Source organism: Dryobates pubescens, chromosome 8 (assembly GCF_014839835.1).
Source record: "Dryobates pubescens isolate bDryPub1 chromosome 8, bDryPub1.pri, whole genome shotgun sequence".
Taxonomy (NCBI): domain Eukaryota; kingdom Metazoa; phylum Chordata; class Aves; order Piciformes; family Picidae; genus Dryobates; species Dryobates pubescens.
The window spans coordinates 26,628,098-26,653,575 of NC_071619.1; the positions used below are offsets into that span (position 1 = coordinate 26,628,098).

At 39.2% G+C, this 25,478-nt stretch overlaps 1 protein-coding gene across 3 annotated transcripts in view; it reads right to left on the reverse strand.

The window, feature by feature from the left end:
• LDB3 (LIM domain binding 3) overlaps window positions 1-25,478 on the reverse strand; it is a 126,749-nt gene that overhangs the window by 13,119 nt on the left and 88,152 nt on the right. For 2 of the 3 annotated variants that reach the window (XM_054163885.1, XM_054163886.1), the window contains exons 8-10: window positions 19,911-19,946; window positions 13,372-13,536; window positions 1,161-1,288 (exon numbers count right to left, since the gene is read on the reverse strand). In XM_054163885.1, the coding sequence (XP_054019860.1) occupies window positions 1,161-1,288; window positions 13,372-13,536; window positions 19,911-19,946 (329 nt within the window). Of the gene's footprint in view, window positions 1-1,160; window positions 1,289-3,736; window positions 3,785-11,614; window positions 11,723-13,371; window positions 13,537-19,910; window positions 19,947-25,478 lie in introns of all 3 variants that reach the window. The other variant, XM_054163887.1, reaches the window with a different exon arrangement.

Genomic DNA, 25,478 nt, shown 5'->3' on the forward strand with positions numbered 1-25,478 from the left:
AAACCCAAACCAACTTCAATAAAATCTTTGTAATCTTCTGAATATGACTCCCTTTGGGGTTCAATTAAAAAGGTATTTTAGAATCCTTTATTTCCTATTTCCAACTCCTAAATGACACAGGGAGACTTACCTCTTCTGTCACTGCCAATTTTAATGCTTTTTGAATTTTGTCTTTGCAATACACCTGTCATGGTAGGGCCAAATGAGTCCAGCACAAAAGCCAGACAGTCCCTGATGTGTCTAGACATGGTCCTCCTCACCCCTCTCCTTCCTGCAGAAAGTTGAGGTAACGCAGGAAAAGGACAAAGGGGACAGGACCATGCGTGTCTGGCAAACAAGTCTGCTTCTAGGGTTAAGAATGTGTACTGGCCACTGCTCCATGGCCAGGCCTATGCTTCTGCCTTCTACGGCCACAGCCTGGTAGAATCCCTTTTCATTGGGTAACTATGTGCTGGCTTCCATCGCCCTATTAGCCCAACTGAATCTCAGGCAAGATACATATACAGGCCAATCTCTAGTCGCCTTTGCCTTGCCTTTCTTGAACCTGCTTGGACCTATCTTGCTTGAAGTTGCTTTGAGTTGCCCAATCCAGAGCCTGGAATAAAGCCGTAAGCCTACACACTGCAAGCCAAAAAAGCCACAAGCCTTGGAGTAGGAGCCAAGCCTTGCTTCCCCTTGCAACTAGAATTTAGCCGTGCCTCAGTTTACCCAGGACAAAGCAAGAGCCCATTGCAAGAAGCGTCGTACAGCCTGCCGTCCTGCTGAAGCCTGACCAGCCCCGAGACTGCGTGGCGTTTTTTGCCGGCAACCAGCCAAGCTCGGCGCGTGACAGCGCCCCAAAGCCTCAACAGCTAATGCACAGCAGCAGCACTCCCCACTTGAGTGGAATCAGCTGTGAGTAATTAATTCATTGCCTCTCTTGGTTCTTGTCGAGTCTCCTCCCCCTGCCTGCTGTGGTCGAGGGCCATTTTGCTCCTGGGTATTCTCTATTTCCCTATTATTTTCTCCCAATTTGCATAAAATTGCGAAAATTGTTATATTTGCCTAAATACTGTACATTCCCACTGTAAGTATGTATTCTAACTTCTTTTTTCTTTTCCTTAAAGAAATGCACAAGCATTTCTTTTCTGAATCCTTTCAGTACTTTGAAGTCACCTTACCTGGCTGGTAGACAGAGGGCTTTATGCTGGCAGTAGTAACGACTCTCTGTTTTGAAGCAGCAGAAGCAGTAGGACTTTCACTGTAGCTTCCAGAAACTGGCAATGGTGTATATGATTGGCTTGTGTTTCTAAAAGCAAAACAAAGGTATGAGCAATTTTATAAACAGCAAAAATTACTGATTATGAAATATCAGATTGGCAGCTTCCAAAGCACTCCAAGAGGAACTGTCCTTGAGAGCTACAGAGAGAATAATGTGTTAGTCTTTATTATTGCTAAGAAGGGCTGGGACAATTCTTTGGAAAGAAAAACTATCCAAATAAGAATTTTAAATAATGGCAAGTTGCTCTTGTTGGCACAGAAAATAGCTTACTGAAGGAATGTGACAAAATTCAGTTTAACAAGGGATCCAATTTCAGGAATATGCTACAAAGTTTTTGTTTTCTGTCTCTCCACAAACAAATATGTCTCTTCTTGTCTAAGATTAATCAATGAAGGACATCTCGCTGACTTAAAGCGGGATACTAGCTCGGCACAATTACGACTGCTACAAACACTAACTACTGTTTATAAGCACTGTACTCTTCTCGAGAAGTCTGTAGTGACCTTTAAAAAACATTTCCAAAACTAACTTCTCCCTGTTTAGACTGAAACCACAATTTACAGTAAGTTTTCTAATGCTCTAAAGCACATGAGATGCGATCTTATGGTGCAATCTCTGCATTCCTAGATTAAAAACATTTGCTTGCTGTCTTTTATGGCTCAGATGGTGATTCTCAGTTTGATTATAGTAACACATTGAAATACATGCCTCTTCTGTTTGCCTGCTGCTTAGAATGATTCTATTTGTAGTGGGTTTGCTCCATAAAGTACTAAAAGGGCAGTAGAAACAAAGCATGAGAGAGAATAAAGAAGTACAAGGAAGGGAAGTCACAGATAGAGAGATGTATGCTGTAATAAAACCCATTTACTATTTAACATCCTTCTTACCCTGAAAACAGTTTTACATTCTTTTCCCCTTCACTTGGACTACCTGTGACTTTGCCTACAGGAAAACATTTGTCAGTGTAAGAAAAGACATGTCGGACCATTGATACATCTTGACTTTCCTTCAACAGTGGAAATAGATGCCAGCTGGAGAGAACATGTTATAATTTTTACCTCTGGTAAATCCAGCAAATTCCATGCAGTACAGGTAAAAAACATCCTGACAATGTAAATGTTAGATTTCTAATTTTGAACAAAACAAACATACCCTCACATCACAGCTTTCTGTGGCTTTGACAGTGCTTCTACTATTGATCCAGGGCCTACAGCATTGCTCCTCAGGCTAATTTATTTTGTCTGTTTTGTTAGACCTAGAAACATAGCTATTGCTACTATGACTACAGCTAATTATTTCTGTAAATTCTGCTGAGAACTATGCTGTGATTTTGTAACCACCAAAGCTATTCTTAGTGCAGTAACACTTTCTACTTTCCATTCCAACCATATTTCCTGTTGATACCTCCTCATCTGTAGTGAATAAGAATGTACTGTGCCCAGGGTCACTGGAGAAAGGATCATTGCTCCTACCGTAGCACTGACACAAAGTTGTACATTTCGGTACACTGGCTTCACACACAGCTTTTAAGTTGGCATCTGGTCCTTGTTTAAAACCTATCACTCAAGGTGAACTAGAGAGAAAACCAGTAAAACATACTTACCTTTAAAGGATCAGTGATCAGTATTTACAATGTGGATTAAAAGATTTTAAACCATGTATCATATAGCCTTAATCTGAAAATGGCATACACTCAGGAAGGTCTGCTCCCAGGTGTGCAGGTCTACTGGAAGAAAGACTCATTCGAAGTTCTCAATGCACAAAATACATAAAGAAGTTCTGAGCCATATTAGTGATAAAAATGGTTATTCAAGATTCAAATGTTTACCAAAGTTAATAGCATGATAAAACCGTGCTACTAGATTTCTTTGTATGCTCAGGGAAATTAAGTTGAAAAACCCCCAAACCAACACATACAGAACTCCCCCTATACATAGTACCACAATCATAGCAAAATTAAAAGAAGTCAGTTACTGAACTGTTTTACAAGTGTATGACATATTAACTACAGTAAAGAAGATAAAAAGGCTTGTCAAAGAGATACAAAGTGTTGCATTACATCAGTAAGGGTTTTAGTGAAGTTAAAAGATTTATCAGAATTTCTGCTGAAGAAAAGAAAATAGCATGTGATTAAAAGAGGAAAGGAGGAAAAAAAACCCACCCAAAACAAACCAACCAAACAAACCAAGAATAAAAAGATGTCCTAAGGAGCAAAGATGCTTTAATGGAACAGGAAGCAATTGCATCTGAGAAAGCAGTGAAAGCACCCTTACTGAATTTATCTGTAGCAGCCCATGGCATGTGACAGGCACCAAATTAAATACTTGCTCTGATAACTATTAGTTGTCAGAAGGAGTAAATATTTTTAAGCAGATCATTTTTATGTTAACACTTCACTAGATGCCTACTAGCAGCAAAAAAACTGGTTTGTTAAGTGCTTTCAAGGTAGAGTAGCTGCACAAAGCATTTTTATACCTCTTCTTTGACTGGTAGCTGATGGAGGTGGAAGAATGTCGGTTGAAACTAAAATGAGACAAAAGTTGTATTTAAAAAAAATATGCCAAGAAGATTGGGTTGTCTTGTCTTACACTCAGTTTCATAATGGTTAAGAGGTGCTCTTAAGTGCTAAAGTAAACAACATCTGAATAGTTACATAAGATCAATTATTATTATAGTTTGCTTATTTAAGGTAGGAATCAGTGGAACCTGGCTAATGGTAATAAATAGATGAGCTATAAGATAAGCATAATATTGCTCAGTTAAGTCGTTCTCATCCAGTTTTCCTCATTCTTTAACTGTAAACTTCTAACTCAACAACTGGGCTGTTTGCTTTTACATCCACCAGTTATTTGTATTAGCACAAAAAATAATACATACAAGTTTGTTTTTGTCAGTGTCATAAACTTAAACCCTGAATGAACCAAAGCTCAAAGATCAGTTAAGTTTTCTAGCTTATGAGGCAATTAGAACAACCCCACAGAAAAGACTGCCTGGAAGCAGTTGAAGCAACAATATCAAGGCAACACGTTCAACTCTTCCCTTGCCAGTATCATTTACGGTTCATTACAGTCTTAGGTAAACAGATTTTGTTTTTCCTCGCCCTGGGGCAGCAGCATCATTACAGAACATAAATTCACGTAAATGTAGGAGGTACTTTAAAGCCTGCACAATGAGTGACCTGAGAAACATGAAGGTTCAGAATGAACACAGGTCCTGTTTCAAAGCAGAGGAGTACTGGGCTACATAGCTTCAATTACACCTCATAGGAGCACAGCCAGAATTACCAGAGGCTTATCATAGGCCAGCTATTTTCTAGCTTCTAAAGAAGAGTTTTTATTCCCTTTAGCATAGACACAGTGCTTGGATTAAAATTCTAGGATCACAGAAACTACACCTTCCTTTCAGAACCATAATGGTAACTCGTGGCATCATTCTCCCATTTTGGTATTTACATGGTGCTGTCTTCCTGGCTGCCTTGCTTTTAGCCTCCTGATGGAATAAGCCTAAAGAGCTTCATAGGTTATTTAAAACACTCCTGCTATGATTTCTTCTTTTTAAGTAAGACCGTAAATGAAAAAGAAAGATAACATTGCCAATTTAAAAATCAGAGTAACAGGATCAGTTAAGGATTCATTACTTACTTCAAACTATTTCTCTTTAGGAATGTTATAAAGAATTTATTCATGTTAGTTGTTATGCATAGGGCCTTGCTCACAAAAGCAGATTCACTATAGAACTGGATCTACCAAAGTTTAGAATCAGATTTAAATAAAGACATTAATGACAAAATCCTGCATTTTCATGGTGGACCTGTTTAAGGTACCTGGAAAGAAAAAAACTCCAACAAACACTGGAATAAAGATGGTAAAACCTCAGCCTCTTTCTATCAGAACATGTTTTACAGGATGGAGACTAAGGTGATCTGTATTTCATTTGGAACTGAAATTACATGAAATACTGTTGCAATGCTCCAATGGCATATGTCAAGCTGAAACTCCTGATGCACTGCTTGCTTTCTAAATTAAAACAGTATCACAGTATCACAGTATAACTAAGGTTGGAAGAGACCCCAAGGATCATCAAGTCCAACCTGTCTCGATAGACCTCACGACTAGACCATGGCACCAAGTGCCATGTCCAATCTCCTCTTGAACACCTCCAGGGACGGTGACTCCACCACCTCCCTGGGCAGCCCATTCCAATGACGAACGACTCGCTCAGTGAAGAACTTTCTCCTCACTTCGAGTCTAAACCTCCCCTGGCACAGCTTGAGACTGTGTCCCCTTGTTCTGGTGCTGGTTGCCTGGGAGAAGAGACCAACCCCTTCCTGGCTACAACCACCTTTCAGGTAGTTGTAGAGGGCAATGAGGTCACCCCTGATCCTTCTCTTCTCCAGGCTAAACAATCCCAGCTCCCTCAGCCTCTCCTCATAGGGCTTGTGCTCAAGGCCTCTCCCCAGCCTTGTTGCCCTTCTCTGGACACGTTCAAGTGTCTCGATGTCCTTCTTCAACTGAGGGGCCCAGAACTGGACACAGGACTCAAGGTGTGGCCTAACCAATGCAGAGTACAGGGGCACAATGACCTCCCTCCTCCTGCTGGCCACACTATTCCTAATACAGGCCATGATGCCATTGGCCCTCTTGGCCACCTGGGCACACTGCTGGCTCGTGTTTAGGCAGGTGTCAATCAGCACCCCCAGGTCCCTCTCTGTTTGGCAGCTCTCCAGCCACTCTGACCCCAGCCTGTAGCTCTGCATGGGGTTGCCATGGCCAAAGTGCAGCACCCGGCACTTGGACTTGTTAAATGCCATGCCATTAGACTCTGCCCATCTGTCCAGTCGGTCAAGGTCCCTCTGCAGAGCCTTTCTACCCTCTAACTGACCAACATCTGTTCCCAACTTGGTGTCATCTGCAAACTTGCTGATGACTGACTCAACCCCCTCATCCAGATCATCAATGAAGATGTTAAAGAGGATGGGGCCCAGCACTGATCCCTGGGGGACACCACTGGTGACTGGTTGCCAGCTGGATGTGGCACCATTCACCATCACTCTCTGGGCTCGGCCCTCCAGCCAGTTCCTAACCCAGCACAGAGTGTTGCGGTCCAAGCCATGGGCTGACAGCTTAGCCAGCAGTTTACTGTGGGGGACGGTGTCAAAAGCCTTGCTGAAGTCCAGATAGACTACATCCACAGGCCTCCCCACGTCCACCAGACAGGTCACCTGATCACAGAAGGAGATCAGGTTGGAGGGGCAGGAACTGCCCTTCCTAAATCCATGTTGGCTGGACCTGAGCCCTTGGCCATCCTTCAGGTGCACAGTTATTGCCGCCAGGATAATCTGCTCCATCACTTTCCCTGGCACTGAAGTCAGGCTGACTGGCCTGTAGTTTCCAGGTTCCTCCATCCGTCCCTTCTTGTGGATGGGGACCACACTGGCCAGTTTCCAGTCACCTGGGACCTCTCCAGTGAGCCAGGACTGGAGGAAAATGATGGAGAGTGGCTTGGCAGCTCATCTGCCAGCTCTCTCAGCACCCTAGGATGGATCCCATCTGGTCCCATGGACTTGTGAGTGTCCAAGTGGCTCAGCAGGTCCCGAACTAATTCCTCATGGATTTCCAGGGCATCACACTGCTCCCCAACCCTATTACCCAGCTCAGGAGGCCACTCATCCTGGACTTCTACCTTGCTGTTAAACATCGAGGCAAAGAAGGCGTTCAGGACCTCAGCCTTTTCCTCATCTTCGGTCACCGTGTTCCCCTCCAGGTCCAGTAAGGAGTGCAGGTTCTTCTTGCCCTTCTTTTTAGTGTTAATATATTTGTAACAATGCTTTTTATTGTCTTTCACAGAGGTGGCCAGCTTCAGTTCCAGCTGGGCCTTTGCCTCTCTAATTTTATTCCTACATAATCTAACCACTTCCTTGAACATACCTCAAGAAGCCTTCCCCTCCTTCCAAAGGTGACACAGCCTCTTTTTTCCCCTTAAATCCTCCAGGAGCTGCTTGCTCATCCAGGCCGGTCGCCTTCCCCGCCGGCTCATCTTTCGGCACATGGGGACCGCCAGTTCCTGTGCCTTCAAGAGCTCCTGTTTGAAGCAGGTCCAACCCTCCTGGGCCCCTCGGTTCATGAGGGTTGGTACCCAGGGAACTTTACAAATAAGTTTCTTAAAGAGGCTGAAGTTTGCCCTCTGGAAGTCCAAGGTGAAGGTTCTGTTGGTGCTCCTCCCTATCTCCCTGCATATTGAAAACTTCACTATCTCGTGGTCACTGCACCCTAGGCAGCCTCCCACCGTCACATCTCCCACCAGCCCTTCCCTATTGGAGAACAGCAGGTCAAGCAGAGCCTGTCCCCTGGTAGGCTCACTTAACAGCTGCATCAGGAAGCAGTCCTCCATTCGCTGCAGGAATCTTCTGGACTGCCTTCTCTCTGCTGAATTAAGTTCCCAGCAGATATCTGGCAGGTTGAAGTCCCCCACGAGGACAAGATCTGATGATCTTGAGACAGCCTCCAGTTGTTTATAGAATTATTCATCAGTCTCCTCATCCTGGTTGGGTGGTCTATAACAGACTCCAACCAGGATGTCAGATTTGTTGGGCTGCCCTCTGATTTTAACCCACAGGCTCTCAATTCCCTCATCTTCCACCTCGAGTTCTGTGGCAGAAAGTGTCTCCCTAATATACAAAGCCACCCCTGCTCCTCTTCTCCCTCGCCTATCCCTCCTAAAGAGCCTGTAACCCCCCAGTGTAGCACTCCAATCGTGCCTGTTGTCCCACCAAGTTTCTGAGATGGCGACTACATCATAGTCGCCCTGGTGGACCAGGACCTCCAGCTCCTCTTGCTTATTGCCCAGGCTGCGTGCATTGGTGTACATGCACTGCAGCTGGGCTCCCAACCTCTCAATTGACCCTACCTTGTGCCCTACTCTTTCCTCTGCAGAGGGACCGATATCCTCACCCACCCCCTTCAGACCTAGTTTAAAGCCCTCCTAATGAGCCCTGCCAACTCCAGTGCTAGGACTCTCTTGCCCCTTCTAGATAAATGCACCCCAGCAGGACCCAGCAGGTCGGGTGCAGTAAAAGTTGCCCCATGATCGAAGAAGGCAATAGGATGCTCAAAAATGAAATATAAATTAATTTAGAAACCACTTTTAGTCCCTTATTTTAGAATACACTGACTATAATACATTACAGTTTAAAAAAACAAACATGGAAGTAGTGCACAAAGATAAAGAACCTATTTCAGATTCAACACAGCTCTTCACAACCAGAACTCCTCCAAAACCTGAGTTTGGTTCTTGTACCCAGTTACCAAGGAAGCAATTTTTTACAGGTCCTACAAATTTCTGATTTGCCTTCATGTCCCAAGGCTTGAAGAATTGCTGAACTTTCAAGAGAGGTATTAGCTAAGACAGTATTTGCTCGCTGGCAATAGCTTGAAGGTATCAGTATGATACCTGTGTCATCCATTGAAAAGATTTTAGGGCAGAAGCATATAATGCTGATATGCTGTAGATCTTACATATTTGACTTAAGTAATTGTTATGTACAAGGAACAGGTCTTAGTACTCCAATTAAAGCATTGTTTTCTGAAATGGATAGCTGTTATTCACAGATTCACAGAGCCAACCTCCTGCTGAAAGCAAGGCCAGGTCTGAGGCCAGACCAGGTTGTTTCATCCAGTGTCTTGAAAATCTTCAAGAATGGAGATGCATAAGCTTCCCCAGGCAAATCAATCCTTTCAAAGGGGCAGCAAAGGGTAAAAATGGTCCATGCCAATCTAATGCAGGAGAAAAGACATTTGATTTGGAAGTATATTTTAGTATCTCAAGGTGATCTTGTTATCCTCAGTGTTCATTAAGTCCATACTGATGCACAACTGCAAATGAATTTATAGCTAAGGCCTCACACTGCTTCCCTTCTCCCTAATAAAGGAATGTGAAGTTAAAGTAAAATAGATAAAGAATCAATCAAGAAATAGTATTATATGAGCTCTAAGATAGCCATGCAAGTAGTGTCAGAAAATAATGGCCACTTTTATACTAATTTATTAGCTGTTTATATGTAAATTATACATAGTTGTTTTTTAACTATCATTTTCCAAGACAGCAATGAAAACATACCTTTTTGGAATAAATCTGCTCTTCCATAAAAAAGCTAACAAAAGCTATCTGCATCTAATTCTTGCACCAAAAGCTATGCCAGCAGCTGTCAATCTGTCCCAAGCAACTGTTACACTCAGTTCCTGAAGTATTGTACATAGCTACCAATGTGAAGAGTGCCTGCTTTGGGAATCAGAAGGTCTATCCATAATTCTGTGATCAATATAAATGAATTATGAGCTTCTTAAATTAACAGCCTTTTGAATGGGAAAAACTAAAGCCTTCTATGACATCAATGCTAACCTCCATGAAATCTACATATATTTTAGAAATAAAAAGTAATACAGGCAGTATTATTATGTGTGGGCTGTGGCCATCAGGACTAGGGATGTAATTCTGCTCCTATACATGGCACTCGTGAGGCCTCACCTCAAGTACTGTTTGCACTTCTGGGCCCCTCACTTCAGGAAGGATATTGAGGTGCTGGAGTGGATCCAGAGGAGAGTCCTGAGACAGGTGAACGGACTGGAGGGAAAGTCGTATGAGAAGAGGATGAGGGCGCTGGGGTTGTTTAGCCTGGAAAAGAGGAAACTCAGGGGGGACCTTACCACATTCTACAACTATCTGAAGGGAAGTTGTAGTAAGGTGGAGGTCAGGCTTTTCTCCCAGACAACTTGTGACGAGAGGGCATGGCCTGAAGCTGCTCCTCTGAAGGGGAGGTTTAGGCTGGATGTTAGGAAGCACTTCCTCATGGAACGGGTAATTAGACACCGGAATGGATTTCCCAGAGAGGTGTCACTGTCCCTGGAGGTGTTTAAGGAAAGATTAGATGTGGCACTTTGTGAAATGGTCTAGTCAATGTGGTAGTGCTAGGTCATAGGCTGGACTTGAGGATCTCACAGATATATTCCAGTCTCAATAATGCTGGTTCTGCAATTATGTAAAATTCTCCCTGAAGCTAATAGAATACCAAGGAAATTTCTGTTGCAGGTATGTAAAAATAAACCTCTCAGAGCAAGACTTATACAGGTCAAATGATAAAAATTGTCAAAACATGAATAAACGTCCTCTGCCTGGCCAGAGTATTCACAAAGGCTTCAATTTAATTTCATGTTCTGTCCAACGGATAAATTTAATTCCTCAGTTGAGAGAAAGAGTAAAACGGAGTTCTTTCTGCAGCTCAGAATAAATAGATTATTTATGCCAGCATTTAATCAAACATGCACAGTTATTGTTGCTTAGGAAACAAGGGACTTCCCCAGGCTACAAGTGGATTTTAACTGTCACCTACAACAACTATGTAGGACCCTCTTCTCACATTGATACTTAATAGTAACAAAAACTGGATGAAACAGTACTAGTGGCATTTAAGAACCTAATCATACCACAGGACTGAATGAAAAAGCAGTGTAAGAATTACTTGTGAAATGCACTGAGTACTATCCCAAGTAACAAAAGAGAGGAGGAGAGCAAATGCCCCCCAGGTTTAAACAGGGCCATAGGAACAATCTGTTCACCAAAAGGGCTGTCAAGCGTTAAAACAGGCTGCCTAGGGAAGGAGTTGAGTCACCATCCCTGGAGATATTTAAAGGACATGTAGATGTGGTGCTCAGGGATGTAGTTCAGTGGTAGACTTCACAGTGCTGGTTTGATGGTTGGACTTGATGATCTGAAAGATCTTTTCCAACCTAAACAATTCTATAATTAAGATGAGACACATGGATAATTATAATTTCAATTGTATTGCTGATTCAGTTTCTCATTTCTGAAAATTGTGTTTTTAAAAATGAATCTTAAAATCTGCTGCTTTCTCCTCTGTTAGTTTTGACAACATGTTAATGAAAGCAAGGAAAAGGGTTAGCAGTGAGGCAGTACAGCAGCACTCTCCCTTTCTGGTAATCGATGCTACCTATGCTATCTGTTCTTTCATTAGTCATGATTAAGAGCACAATACAAGAAGGTGTGCCATTCCTGTGATCCTGTGTTTTCAGCAAGAAAAAAACAACCACCAAAATCTGTCCTTCTAACCCAGCATCACTAAACAATTATTATCACTTTAAGATGGCAAAAAGTACGTGTTTCCTAGATCAGTTCTAATGTGAAAGCAAGAGGGCTATTCTTTTCAACATGATTCTTTTCAATAGTCCCTGCCAAGCCAATTTCTTAGGAAGCTGAAAACCTTAAATCAGAGAGAGTAATACAGAAAAAAAAACCACCAAATTAAGTAAAAAGAAAAAGAAGAGAGCTTTACAGATATACCTAGACTGAGATGAGATAGCAGATGAAATAGTGGAAGCTGCCAATGACATGTTCTTGGGCCCATGGAAAGGCTTAGGCTGTGAAAGAGAGCTGGGGGCTGCAACCACTCTGCAGAAGACACAGTAAAGGCAGGAAAGCATGTACAAAATAATTTAACAGGGACAAAAATGGAGACATCAGAATCAAGGTTTGTCAGACTTCAGATACAGGAAGACTGCTGCATCGTTATGAGGAACAGGTTTTCTGTAGCATACATCTGCAGACTTAAAGAATAGAACAACCAAACACATTCCTACAGAACACAAACCAAAATGCACACATTATGGAAAAATCTCAAACCAATAATCTATTGTTAACTAAGACACACAGTATTTCAGGACAGGACGTTTATCAATAACACATGTTTTTATCTGCAAGATCTGAAGATGTTTGAGTGTGAATTCCAGCTCAAGTTTTTAATACCCAAGTAGTATCAAACAAAAGATTCACCTATTTAAAACACAAGTCATTGCCCTGGTTTATTTAGTAGAGGCATTTATTGTTGAAGCATGTATTAGATAATCACTTTTCTACATATTACAGTTTCAAGTGATGGATAAAGTTTACTTAACCTCTATCATTATTTCATGTGAAAGTGTCTTATGGCACAGTTCTTACAGCACAGTTCTGGATTATAGGATAATACCTTATTCAAACCTCCTTTGCTGACTGGATGATTGATTTTCTTGTACTGGAATAAAAACACTGGAATCCGGTAGGTCACAGTTAGGTAAAAACAAGCTCTAGGGAGAATCTAAGTAGTTGGTGTAGTTTAAGTAAACTAGAAAAAAATTAGCAAGAAATAGGTCCAAGTGAACATTTCCAATTCCATTTACACAAATCTAAGCTATGACAGACAACATATTTGGTCTCAATTTGTAAAGGTAGTTTACATGACTGGAAGCGTGTTCTTCCCTGATTTTTTAACACATGATAAAATAGAGATCTTTTAGGAACATTCTGGCAGCCAAAAAAAAAACCAACCAAAGAAAAAAGAATAATATGCACCAAAGGAATTCTTACTGCCTTCAGTATTACTGTAATGTGACAGCAGTATAAATCCCATGTTTCTTCAGACTGACAACTTTCAACATAAAACTGTAACTTCTACTACACTGCAAGCATTATGAATGTGCACCTCCTTGAAACTCACCTTAACTCCATAGCTAAATCTTGTTAGAGAAAGAGAGAGTAAATATATCTGATAGAAATTAACTGACCTTAAAGAACAAGTCGATCATCAAATATGTGGTTTTCTTGACATATTGTTCATTGTCCACCATTTTTTTTATTGACATCTGCTATGAGATGGTAAACTCAATGACACGAGTAAACGATAGTTTCTAATTTCCCATTTCACATTATACTGCAGAAACATTATTAGAAGACCCTTCACCCAATCACTGTAACTTGGGTTTATTACAAGGAGTGAAAAAATATTTCTAGCTTTAACCCTAGACTTGCTTTCTGAAAATGTAAGCTGTATTGCAGATTTAAAGCTACATTTTTTTCAGGGCAGTTTTATTCTGCAAATGAACAATGTTCTTTAGAAAAAAACCAAAACAAAACAAGCCCTGAAAACACACCAAAATATATAAAAGCATATAAAATAGGTTAGAGCTTTTACATACTACATTCTTCAGTTAAGAATGTGTATGCAGCATTTACAGAGCCATACAACGGTGTATATGCAAAAGGATAAAGCAATGAAGCATTACCTTTGGAAGGAGGATGAGAAGGACTCTTGCACTACTGAGGTGGCTGCTGGTGGTGTCATCATACTGGTTGTAATTTGGGCAGCAGTAGCAGGCGGAGGTGCTGAAGCATGTGGTACAGGAGTAGAAGCAGAACTGGTAGACACCGGAGCATGCTCAACAGGGGTACTAATTAGAGTTAAATTAAATAAAACAAGAAGCATCTTAAGAAGGTGAGTATTTAAATGTAGAGCATAAAACCTACTATGTTTGAACCTGCAAACATAGTAGCAGGCTGTGTTACAGAAGGAAAAGCACAATTATGCAAAGAAAAAAGGATACTTGTTAGGCTTTTTCAGGTGTGCAGTTAAGACTGCAGTTAACTTTTGCTCCTGCATGACTGAAATTTATCCCAGGTGTTACACAGCACCTAAGTCCTGCTCCCACCAAACCCAGTGGTAGGAAACATGGCATGCAGTACTTAAATGGTTACAAAGAGCCTGCCAGAAACTCTGTAAGCTTGGATAAATTTCAGCAAATATTTGCTCTTGGAGTTGAAGTTTGTGTTAAGAGTAAATTTTAATTAGAGGAAGAAAAGCAATTGGAAGGATATTATGGTAGTCCTCTATCAGCAGGCTTGCTGCAGGTTCCAGTAGTATGGAAATCAAGTTTTGTGTTGGGTTTAATCAGTGTTGTTCAGTACACATAATGGGGAGATGTTTAAATTAGTCCTTTCATCTCTGACCTAAATTCACCATTCCTTACACTGCCAACCCATCAAACAGTATGATGCCTTCTTACACACTGGATAGTATGCAAAACACAAAGGGACAATATGGCATAAAATTTTACTATACCAGTTTTAAAACTACCTGAGCGATGAGTGTAAGTCATTATCCTTATGCCCCTCTTGTGCTATTGTGGCACAGATAACATAGCACAGAGAAACAGTAATGCCTAATTAATTTTACTGAAAAATAGATTAATTGGAATTAATAACAAAAATCTAGTCTTGTATCCTGTGGCTGTTTTAGTAACCTACCTTTCATCATCTGCTATAAGAGCACCCAGTACTCATTAACACATTACAGCTGTAGTGAAATTAATCTCTTATGAATACATAAATAGGGCAAAGATACCTATTAGCTGTGAAAATAGTTTAGTCAAAGCTACCCACTGCTAAGAAATGAACCAATCTTTTGGGAGGTTCAGCTCTTACATTAGATGGAACAAAAAATGAAATCATTAAGGGGAGTAGCAAGATTCAAGTTCTTTGCTGACCATTGCAATGAGCTTACTATCAACAAAAGATTAGTAATATGTACATTCATAATTCTCATCAATAAAGCTAACAAAGATGGGAAGGAGAAACAAGCAGAAGACAAAAGACTAGTTTTGTGTTTAGGCAACACTGTGGATTTTGTTAGGTATTATCCACAAATAAGCCACTGAAAAGTAACTAATTTGAATTTTATTTTTCAGATTTACTATTTTGGGACACAAATTGCCATGACAATATAAGCATATGTCCCCCAGGCATAAGGAACATTTTCTCCAGGTGCCACCTTTTTTTTTTTTTAATTAGGGCATTTTCTTGTGCAATGTACAAAGAATATCTAAAATATTCATTCCTCAGCACAGTATCAACGGAACAACAGAAAAAAGCTTACAGTTCCCCAACTGTTTTTCAGCCACTTAGTCCTCCAAAATTCTTTCTCGCATTCTTTTTCCCTATGGTAATTTGTTGTGCAGATATTTTCTCTGTATTTCAGCCCTTCTATCTAGCATTTTCACTTCTCTCAGAAGCACTGATTCAACTCCTCAGGACCTAGAATGAGTGCTTGGTGCTTCAGAATTCATGATCCTCCTTTGCTTTTCAGAAGACTGTCCCATTTTTCCTCCTGTTCTCTGCCTTCTTGTATGGTTTAATAGTCTAAATGGTGGTGTATTATTTTAGCTGAATGAAATCCACGACAAAAGCAGACAGTCAGCATTTTCTCCCTTTTAAGTTTCACCTGCCACTGTACACATACGAAGTGTGCTCCTGAAAACACTCACCTCGTTTGCAATTAGAATACAATTAACCAGGTTGGAAAAGACCTTTGAGATCGAGTCCAACCTATCATCCAACACTATCTAATCAACTAAATCATGGCACCAAGCACCCCATCCAGTCTCTTCCTAAACACCCCCAGTGGTGGTGACTCCACCACCTCCCTGGGCAGCCCATTCCAATGACCAATCACTCTTTCTGTGATGAATTTCTTCCTAACATCCAGTCTAAACCTCCCCTGGTGCAGCTTGAGACTGTGTCCTCTTGTTCTGGTGCTGTCCGCCCGGGAGAAGAGACCAATTCTGGTTTTCAAATGTACACGCCAAATGTTTTGCAACAGTTTATCCATCATAATATGTATTTGAAATTCAGACCAGTTCTTCCACCTTGATGCATTTGCATTATGATGTAAATTTTCCACTTAACTAATAGAGCATTGACTGCATGCAATGTGCAGCAGAGTAGCTGCACATTATACATCATGGCTGAGGATCGTGGGCTAGTCTGTTAATGAATTTTACTACTCATAGGATTATTTTTTTAACCTGTGCAACAGTGGGTACTGAAACTGCCACATTAAAGAGTGTTGAGTCAAAATTTAGTACTTGCATATCTTGAAATGATTTGGCAAACTGGAAACTACTGAAACTGTAATGCATGTAAAAAATGGAACTTAATATATATCCTAAACCCAAACACAAACTAGGATTTCACCGATTTTGCTTTCTGTTTTTACTGATATGAAAGAGAATTTGCTACAGATTTCAAAATAATCAAAACTTCATACCTTGAATAGAAGAAAACAGTGAAATTACTTAATTATTGTAATAATCTCTGAAATGTTAACCAGTACTCAGTGATGGGAAGGGAAGGGAAGGGAAGGGAAGGGAAAGGAAGGGAAGGGAAGGGAAGGGAAGGGAAGGGAAGGGAAGGGAAGGGAAGGGAAGGGAAGGGAAGGGAAGGGAAGGGAAGGGAAGGGAAGGGAAGGGAAGGGAAGGGAAGGGAAGGGGCTGTAAGTATACGGACCTGCATGGACAGAGATTTGAACTGGACCACACATAGATAAAAATAATGCAAATATACTGGAATACTTTATACAATTTAAAAGAAATACAAAACTAATTTTATCTTGGTAATAGTTTATGCAATTAAAATGTCAGAGGCTTGATCATCTTCCTGCAGGGTAGAACATATTAATTAACAGAACAAAGAATTGCAATAAATACACATTAAATTGATATAACCTTAAATATCCAGGTGATCTTATTACATGAATTATGCACTTGGTAACTAATTCTCTACTCAATTTTATGGAAACAACTCAGACTAACTTCATTGGTTTTAGTTTAATCACTCTAAGTTTAAAATCATTTTGTTTAGACATGAAAATAAAATAACACAACTTTTAAATTATTTTTTTTCTTCAAGATTGCCTCCCTTCTAGATTTTCAATTTCATTTTTGGTTTTAACTCTTCATGTGCAGAATAATTTTAAAGCCAGAAAAATGTGAACGCTACTTCATAAAGCAGAACATCTATTATAAAAAAATCCATTATTGTATGTGACAATGTTTTGGGGATTTGGTGGTGTGTTTTGTTTTTTCTGTTGGTTTTGGTTGGTTGTTGTTGTTTTTTTGTTAATACTGTTTATCTGTACACTTTTAATCTTTACAGGATTTTGTGTTTTAAGGAATCAAACAAAATGGATGTTCTCAAACATCTCCATATTCGTGGTAACAAACACAAAATACACAGTGTAAGTAAGTTACATGGATGAACACAAACGGGTCTCTTCTCAGCTGATTTTCACTCATGAAAAGGAAAACGGATGAGTAGAGGTTAAGAGGATAATAGCAACCATAATGAAAAAAACACAGCAACAAATACACTTTTTTTTTTTGAAGTGCAGATGACTCTGCTTTGCCTCAGGGAAATCCTAAATTCTGAAACTTTCTGTCCAAATAACAATTGGGTGGATTATTGAAATAGAACTTAGTCTCCTGTATGTAATGCATGAAGTTCTTTTTGTTCCAAATCCTCCAACAGATCTCTTGTAAAGAAGTGAAAATATAGGGAAAAGAAATAAATATGAATAGGCAAAAATTACATCTTATTGTAGCATTTGTAGAAAGCAGTACTGGAGAAGGTATTTAGAATAAAACATAACATGGAAGGATTTTGCATCTGAGTATGGAATGTCTGTTGATATACAGTCAGTAATATCAGTTGCTGTTTCTCTGCAGAAGGTGCTTATGACTGCTGTCTCTATGAAGAGTACCACTTAAAATGTGAAATCCATGTGAACTAGAAATTACTGTACTTTGTAGATCTTAGACATCTGCCTTTTAGGCTATGGGCATTTCTGTATGAAGGAGTTAGAAGTTGTTATTATCAAACCATTCCAAAGCTCCAAACCAGGTCAGTTACGTAGTTACACATCACAGTGTACCTTTGATTACTGGATGAAGTAAAAGGGACTTTCTGGCCAGTTGTGATGGAACTGGCCTCCCTCTGACTTGTACCTGCTCCAAGCCTCACAGACCCCTTGGAGGCCATTGGCTTAGCATTGTCAGTGTTGGCATCCATGGTGGATGATTTAGGAGGATGCCAAATACTTGAGGTCACATACTGTGGCGCATGCGTAGTAGCTGTAGGCCTGGGTAACAAAGATTACAAGGGAATTTGTAAATGAGGTATTTATTCTCATGTCACCAGTTTCCTAGGTAATAGCAGGTATGTGAAGGAGAGAGTGGATTCTAGCCAAAGAAGCAGCTGATGGTTTAACATAAAAAGGTTTGCTCAGTTTTTGAGGTTTCAGAGATACATGTGCTTATTGTCTACCATACCAAATAAAGCAGCATTTTAGAATGCTCATACTTGGCCCTTTCAGACAGCAGTTATTATTTATATGGACTGAAGCCTTCAGAAATAAAGGCAAAAAAAATAAAAATCCCCAAGGGTTGTACCTAGTAACTAAAAAGTCACACTAAGTCCTTCGACTTTAATAATGAAGGCCTTTAATAACGAAGGCTATATTTTTCTGAATTGTCTTTTTCCTGGAAGAAGATTTACATCCATAAATATCCAGTATCTTGGTTTTGCATATCTATATTCCTTATTGCATATGAGATCATCATGATATTACAGATGAAGTCATGTCAAGTTGTGACAGCATCTTACCGCTTAAACACAAAGAAAGGCTTCAAGAATTAAATTAGTATCTTACGTTAAATTTTGAAACCATATTGCAAGGAATATCAAAATGTAACATACAGCAGAGCTGTGATGATAATGGAGATGGAGAAAAGCTATGGTATGACAAACCATGCAAGATGAAGGCAATGCAGTATGACACCAATACCAGTCATACATCAGAGGTTGTTCCTGGTAAAATAAAATAACTTTAAAAATAAGGAAAAATGAGTCATTTGGGTGAAGCAGTTGCATAGTCTTGCAGACGATTTTGCACAAATGAAACTGCTAGTGAGATGCTAATGTGCTATTTGGGGGGGTTTGTTGGTTTGTTTGTTTCAATTTATATACAATTGTTATACAGGAATCATGGGCTTCATTTCATTTTTTGGACATAATTAATCTAGGAATAAAAAAACCAACTTCCTTTCTGTTTCAAGTTGCAGTTGCCATTACTTCTGTTATTAGCAATGATAATGCTTGCATTTGGATTTTAACTCTGTGCAACCTTTGTTCAAAGTGAGCAGTCTAATATAAAAAACCGCAAACAACAACAAACCTTGACTAACCCGCACTTCAATTCTGCATCCCCCCAACCCCCCCAACAAAAACAAAGAAGGAAGAAAAAAACCCTGAAAAAAAAAGAACAAATCAAGGTCATTGCACACTGTTTAGGCAGGAGTCAACAAGACAGAGGAAAGCAGTGAGAGAGAATTATTTCCCTGACAAACTAATAAAAGGCATTTCTTTGGTCCATTAAACAACTGGTCAGATTCACTCCAGAAGTACTTGTGTACTAGCACATGAACTAATAGAAAACAATACATTTCTGTATCTAACTGCAAAATCTTTGAGAATCTTTGTGAGAGAACAATGCTTGAAGTTAAGAATTTGCTTGCTGAGATACTATGTCATGGATCAATCAAGACATGCAAGAATCACGTTTATGTGGTTTCTTACAATACCAAAAAGATAAAATCCAAGAATACCTTGAACAATCTCGAGAAAGTTTAAAATTGAAGTTGTTCTTAAAACTCCATTGTAAACTGACAATAATCCATGTGGACATCATTAATAAATGCCCTTTTATTTTTTCAGGTTTGTAAGTTCTCAGAAATATGATCTATGTCTGCCCCATCTCACAGCGCTTCTTTAAGTCTACATTAGAAAGAAATGTCTAACAAACCCACTTAGCTGAAACCTCTACATTCATCATCTACTCAAATAGTGTACAAATTTCATGGTTTTGAGGTATGGACAATATAGGGGAGGTAAACTCTGAATAGGAAGGAAGCCAAACACAGAGAACAAACGTTACCTGTTTTGTGATGCTTCAGCAACATTTTCCTTGTCTCTGTGAAAGGAGGGGATACAATATAGATAAAGTAAATGCAATTGCCAGTGGTGGGGAAAACACCCCTCAACAACAGTCCCCACTTCCCCCCCCAGGAAAATCCCAAACAACAGGAAGAAAACACCCCACAAAACAGAGAGAAAGAAGATGGGTTGAGAAGAAATGTTTGGTTGCAAAAAGCATCCTAGAGTGGCTGCTCATAAACAGAGTTGTGAGAAACCTCTTCAGCTCTCCATCTGAAACCCACCAAATATGAAATCTTACTGTGTTTTTTTACTGCATTTCAGCTTCTCAACTGCAAACAACTTTCTTTCAATATTAAAGTAAAATGAAGGAAAATTAAGAGTTACAAACTAGACACTGTATGCACGCATATAATTTCAGGCATAGTTTTGACTTCAGTAACTTTCCTCTTTAAGGAAAATGTCACGAATATTCCAGTGGAACATATTTTGATTCAACTCCAAGCAGTAAAAATAATCAGATTTGGGCAGTCCTCAAGGATCCAATATTTTGAAGTGATAAGCAGTTAGATGGCTAACAAAGACTCATACAAGATGGATTATATATGCCTGACATCACTTAAAAATTCTCTGTCCTGCCCCGGTAAGTACTAGTTTTCTCACTCTAACTAGAAATATGTGAAATTCCTTCACTGAGATAATTAAATCAGCCTCAAGTTCTGTGACAGAGAATTAGGTGTTATTCTGTAAACACACACACACATGCTTACAAAGACAATGGATCAGTTTAGGTGCAAGTAATTGTGTATCTGTAAGAAATTAAGACGGGAATTTACATAAAGAACAAAACCCTTTAGCCTTAGACTCCCAAGTTTGAAATCTAATAGAATAATTGGAATAGTCTCAATAGTCAGCAATTTAGAGGGTGATTACATCCTTTCCTGTTTAAGGAACTGTGCTGGAATTTCAACATGTTTGACATTGAAACATGTCAAATGAGAGCATTTTTCTTAGCTGTGATCTAAAATTATAAAACACAATGCAAATGTCCTCATTCACCCAGCTGAACCTTCTTTCTGAAAAGTCCTTTGGAAAAAAAGAATACATGTATTTATTTCTGTGAATTTGTTGGGCTCCAAGCATTACCTTATAAGGTGTTTGAAGGCTGTTCTTAGTACTTTCCACATTATTAGTAGTATTTCAGGTATTACTCTGTGTTTGCATATGTACAGGTACACATATAAATACAGTCGCATATTCCTTCCTTATTTTAGCTCCAATGAAGTTGTAAAAACCAGTTCAGTTTACATCATCAAACATTCAGCCATAGGTGTTCTCTATCAATTTTTAAAACCTCTAACTACAATGTAACCCCTAAAATGTATGAATTGAAGCTGTCTTCTCAAACCCAGAAGTAGATCTGAAATAACTCTCAGATGTGGCTGTCTGATTAAGAATGTTATTATGGCCAGAATGGAAGAACCTGTCTTGAAGTAAATAGCCAAATAAGATCAATTGGTTCACCACTCTAAAGCAATGAGAAACCAAACACTATCTTTATAGTAACCAAGCTGTGAGTTCACTGGAATGTCAGGTATAGGAAAGCAAGGTAGAGGAGGATGGAATAGAAACTGTCCATGTAGCAACAGGAGGTGTTAGTATACCAAGAGCCATAATCATGCAAGAATGTTAAAAACCACAATCACAGTCTGAAATGAGTACAGTATAGTTTACTTCCAGTGTTTCCAAATATTCTATGAGAAATTACAGTCAAGAGCAAAAGGCAGGCAGTTGGGTTCAGGCAGAAGCAGCATTAGGCCTCTGTTGTTGTTATCACTCTGATCCAAACTTATCTGCTTCACTAGCTATGGCTATACTGAAGAATGCAGAAAAATACACTTGAGTTTGAGATTCGGATTTCACAAAAACTTTCCCATGAGTGTACAAAGATAGAATAATGTTGAGTGACAATGGCAGAGGAGTTGTGAAGGTTAAAAAGGGAGAAGTATAGAAAAATACTTCCACAGATTAAAGCACAGGAAAAAGCAGAGAGTAAAGTGAAAGATGAGCTCAAAGGTACTTTTTCATAGTTTTATTTCCAGGAATATTTCTCTTCCCAGTCAACAAGAGCAATTCTCATTTGGCTAACAGCAAGAAAGACTTGAGATGAATCTCTTATTGGCAATACCTGTGTTTTGAGGAATAGTCTATTGGATGCTTTTTGCTGACTAAATGCAGAGTTAGTTTTACTTTTGAGTCAAAGACATTCCCGAGGCAGGCTCAGTGAATTTGGTACCTTCACAACATGAAAACATTTGGCTGAGAATATTATGAGACGTTTATAACTCTGTGGCTATGCTGGTGGCTCAGATAGCAAACAGAAATGGATGGCAGTTTTGAGCTATCTGGGAGAGGTTTGATAATAATGTGGGTTTTGTCTCTCTGCAGCCTCTTAGTCCCCAGCTGGAAGGGCTTTTAAATGGAAGTGCCTTAGTTAGTGACTGTTCTGAGAGAACAGTGCAGCTCTCAGACAGTTTATTAAGTATTGGACATATATCTCAAATAAGAATTTTTTATGAAATACACTGTCTTCTTACACAATATATTACACAACAGAAATACCTTATACTAAATACTTCCTTCTCATAAAATATGCTACATGATATGGTCACAGTGAATGAAATAGTAGAAATAAGTCTTTCCTTCCCATACAGTAGCAAGAATTATCATAGTTAGAATAACAAAATGTAAAATTAATTTGAAAACCAAGCTTGTGTGTACTATTGGATCCTAAAAAAATGCCTGAAGAAAATCCAGGACTCATTCCACTAAATAAGTCTGCTGTAGTTGAACCACATATACTGGAAACTGGCATACTCTCCCATTCTATTTTATTTATGGAAACCAAATGCTAAACATTCCCAAACAAAAATACACATGTAATAGATGACCTTAGATGTGGAACTTGTGCACCTTTCCTCTGCCTTCTCATTAAAGAGTGACAGATCTAGACCCTCACTCCTGAATAGCCCTTCTCTGTTCCGTTATAATGTTGTTGATAATCATTTAATTTGTAATGAAGATGTGATGACATAAGGAACATTAGGCATCCTGAGAGATCACATGGACCTTCAACTCTTCTGTCTTTCAGTACTGAAAGCAGTAAGTGAATGCTATAATTGATTTTTTCCCCTCCTGTTCTCTCATGGAACGAGACAATTTTTTTTCATCTTACAAATGAAGAACTAAATAGAATTGCTCATGATCAAAACAAAGATCTACGGCAGGGCAAAGAACTGAAATAATTTTTCCTGAATCCCAACTGACTATTTAAAATGTTGTCTCACACTCTTGAATAAGAGATTATAGTTGTTTTTTTTAAATAAATACTACTATTCAATTTACCAGTATTTTCCTGTATTGAACATCCAATAGCCTTCTATAGAACCTGAGAGCTATATACCTGCATTTTTTCAAGAAGGAAATAGTTATTAAAGTTTACAATTTCTTAGGGCCTATATCTACTGAAATGAAAAATTCTCATTTTCTAGCACTATATTGTGTATTTGCAGGACTTGCCCTTTTAGACTTATAAGAACTTTCACCCTGCAATATACTTACATTTACATAAACATATTTGCCTACAAATACATTTTTCCTTTTAAGGGGTAGAAGTCTCAAAATTATTAACCAATCAATCAATCAATCTTACATGGTGTCTGGGAGTAAAGCTGTGTGAAAGCTATTCTGTAATGACCTTCCAAACATTTTTGTCTCAAAGGCATGAAATCCTGGCACTGCTGGAAACTGGATACTGAGCTAGATTAACTGCTGTTCTGAATCAGTGAGGCTATTTCTACCTTTCCATGCTTGCAGCTGAGAACTTTTCCATGGTCAGATGAATATAAAACTATTAAGCCTGTATGTCTTCCCCGTCCCCACCCCCCCCAACCCTGAGCTATATTTTTGTTACTTTAATAAATACTTTAATAAAGACAATGTAAGACACACAAAGAAATCATAGGCAATTAACTGGAGAGGACAGAAGACAACTACCATGCTGGTTTAGTTAAAACTTTTGCTTGGGATCAGAAAAAAGGAGGTAGAAGAGGTAGTCTCTCTTTTTCAGCCACCGTAGTTAAGAATGTGAGCAGCCCACGCCAAAATGACTACAACATATCCTACCACTATGTCTGCTTTCCAAAACTGGGAAAGAGATTCCTCCCAGAAAGTATCCTGTTTTTTTGCAGACAGTGCCCCAGTGGAAGTAAAAACAACCAGCAACTCATTCCCAACAAATTGTACGAAACTCAATCAAAGCAGCTCACTAGAATCAAAGCAAATACCTCCTATGGACACATTTCAGTGGCATCTACTGGTATGCTGTTTTCTTTAACAGTCAAACAATAAATGCAGCTGGAAATACAGCAGCATGCCTGTTGGTAAAAGCTAGATAACTGTTTTCCAATATTTACATAGTGATATTTGGCAAGCAAGTATATGTAATCCAATTTATCTTAGTGGTAAACATATCACTTTAATGAGAACAAAGACCACAAAATTCTGAGTATGCAGAGCAATTTGAGCTGTGATATATTTTGGATAATTATTCCCTGTCTTGCCCTTAAATGTGCCTCTTATCTGAGTGGTTGCCTCTAGACTTTTATAGTGAGAAAAGTGGAGGTATCTGCCAACAGAATCAGGTCTATCTCTATTTGTCTTTGTGACTGTTACAGTCAAAACAAAATGCACAACAGGTTTAGGTATTGTACACCAGGAAATTATTCCCCTTTCATTGATGTGTTCTTCATGACTACATTTTTCTCCAGGGAAGCTGAGAGAACAAAAACCCCTAGATCTAAATTTCAGCTGGTAGTTTTTTAGGGCTACTTTTAAATTTGTGTACACTGACAGTAACAAAATTTACACTTTCTCTACATGCTATTTAGTTTGAAGTTCCATCTGAAATAAACTAATGTGTCTTTTCAATTCAGTTTCCAAGCCATTTAAGTAAGGAGCATGAATTAAAGCAGTTGTCATTCTTTTGGAATGTGGATTATATTTATTTCATAAAGTCCCTTAAGGATCCTCTTACTTTCACTCTCTCTCATTTGTAATCATATAACACTCTGGGTCAACTACAATAAATGCTTAGATGGAAATGAACTATCAGGAAGTTATTAGTATTTAGGATAATTTTGCTGACATTAATGCAATTTAGAAGCAGAACAAAAGGAAGCAGTGCCAGCGCTATGCTATCAGCCAGTTCTCCAGCTCACCCTAAACAAAGCTAAGTGAGCCAGTCTGATGATTCACAGACCACAGCTGAGCACCTCTGGGTTACAAGTGCTTGTTGGAAAGCCAGCTACATGCAAAATCTGCTTTTTCTTGTTAGACTGAAGGCAATACAAGCAAGTAGTCAGAGAGATAGGAGCATTGGTATCTTGATTAGCCATCTACATCAGCATATGAGAATCTTTCAGGTTGCGCAGTAGGAATCAAAGGGATGCTAATTTCTGCCCACGAGAAAAAAAAATGAAGTTTTGGACAAGAACATGCAGAAGACCAA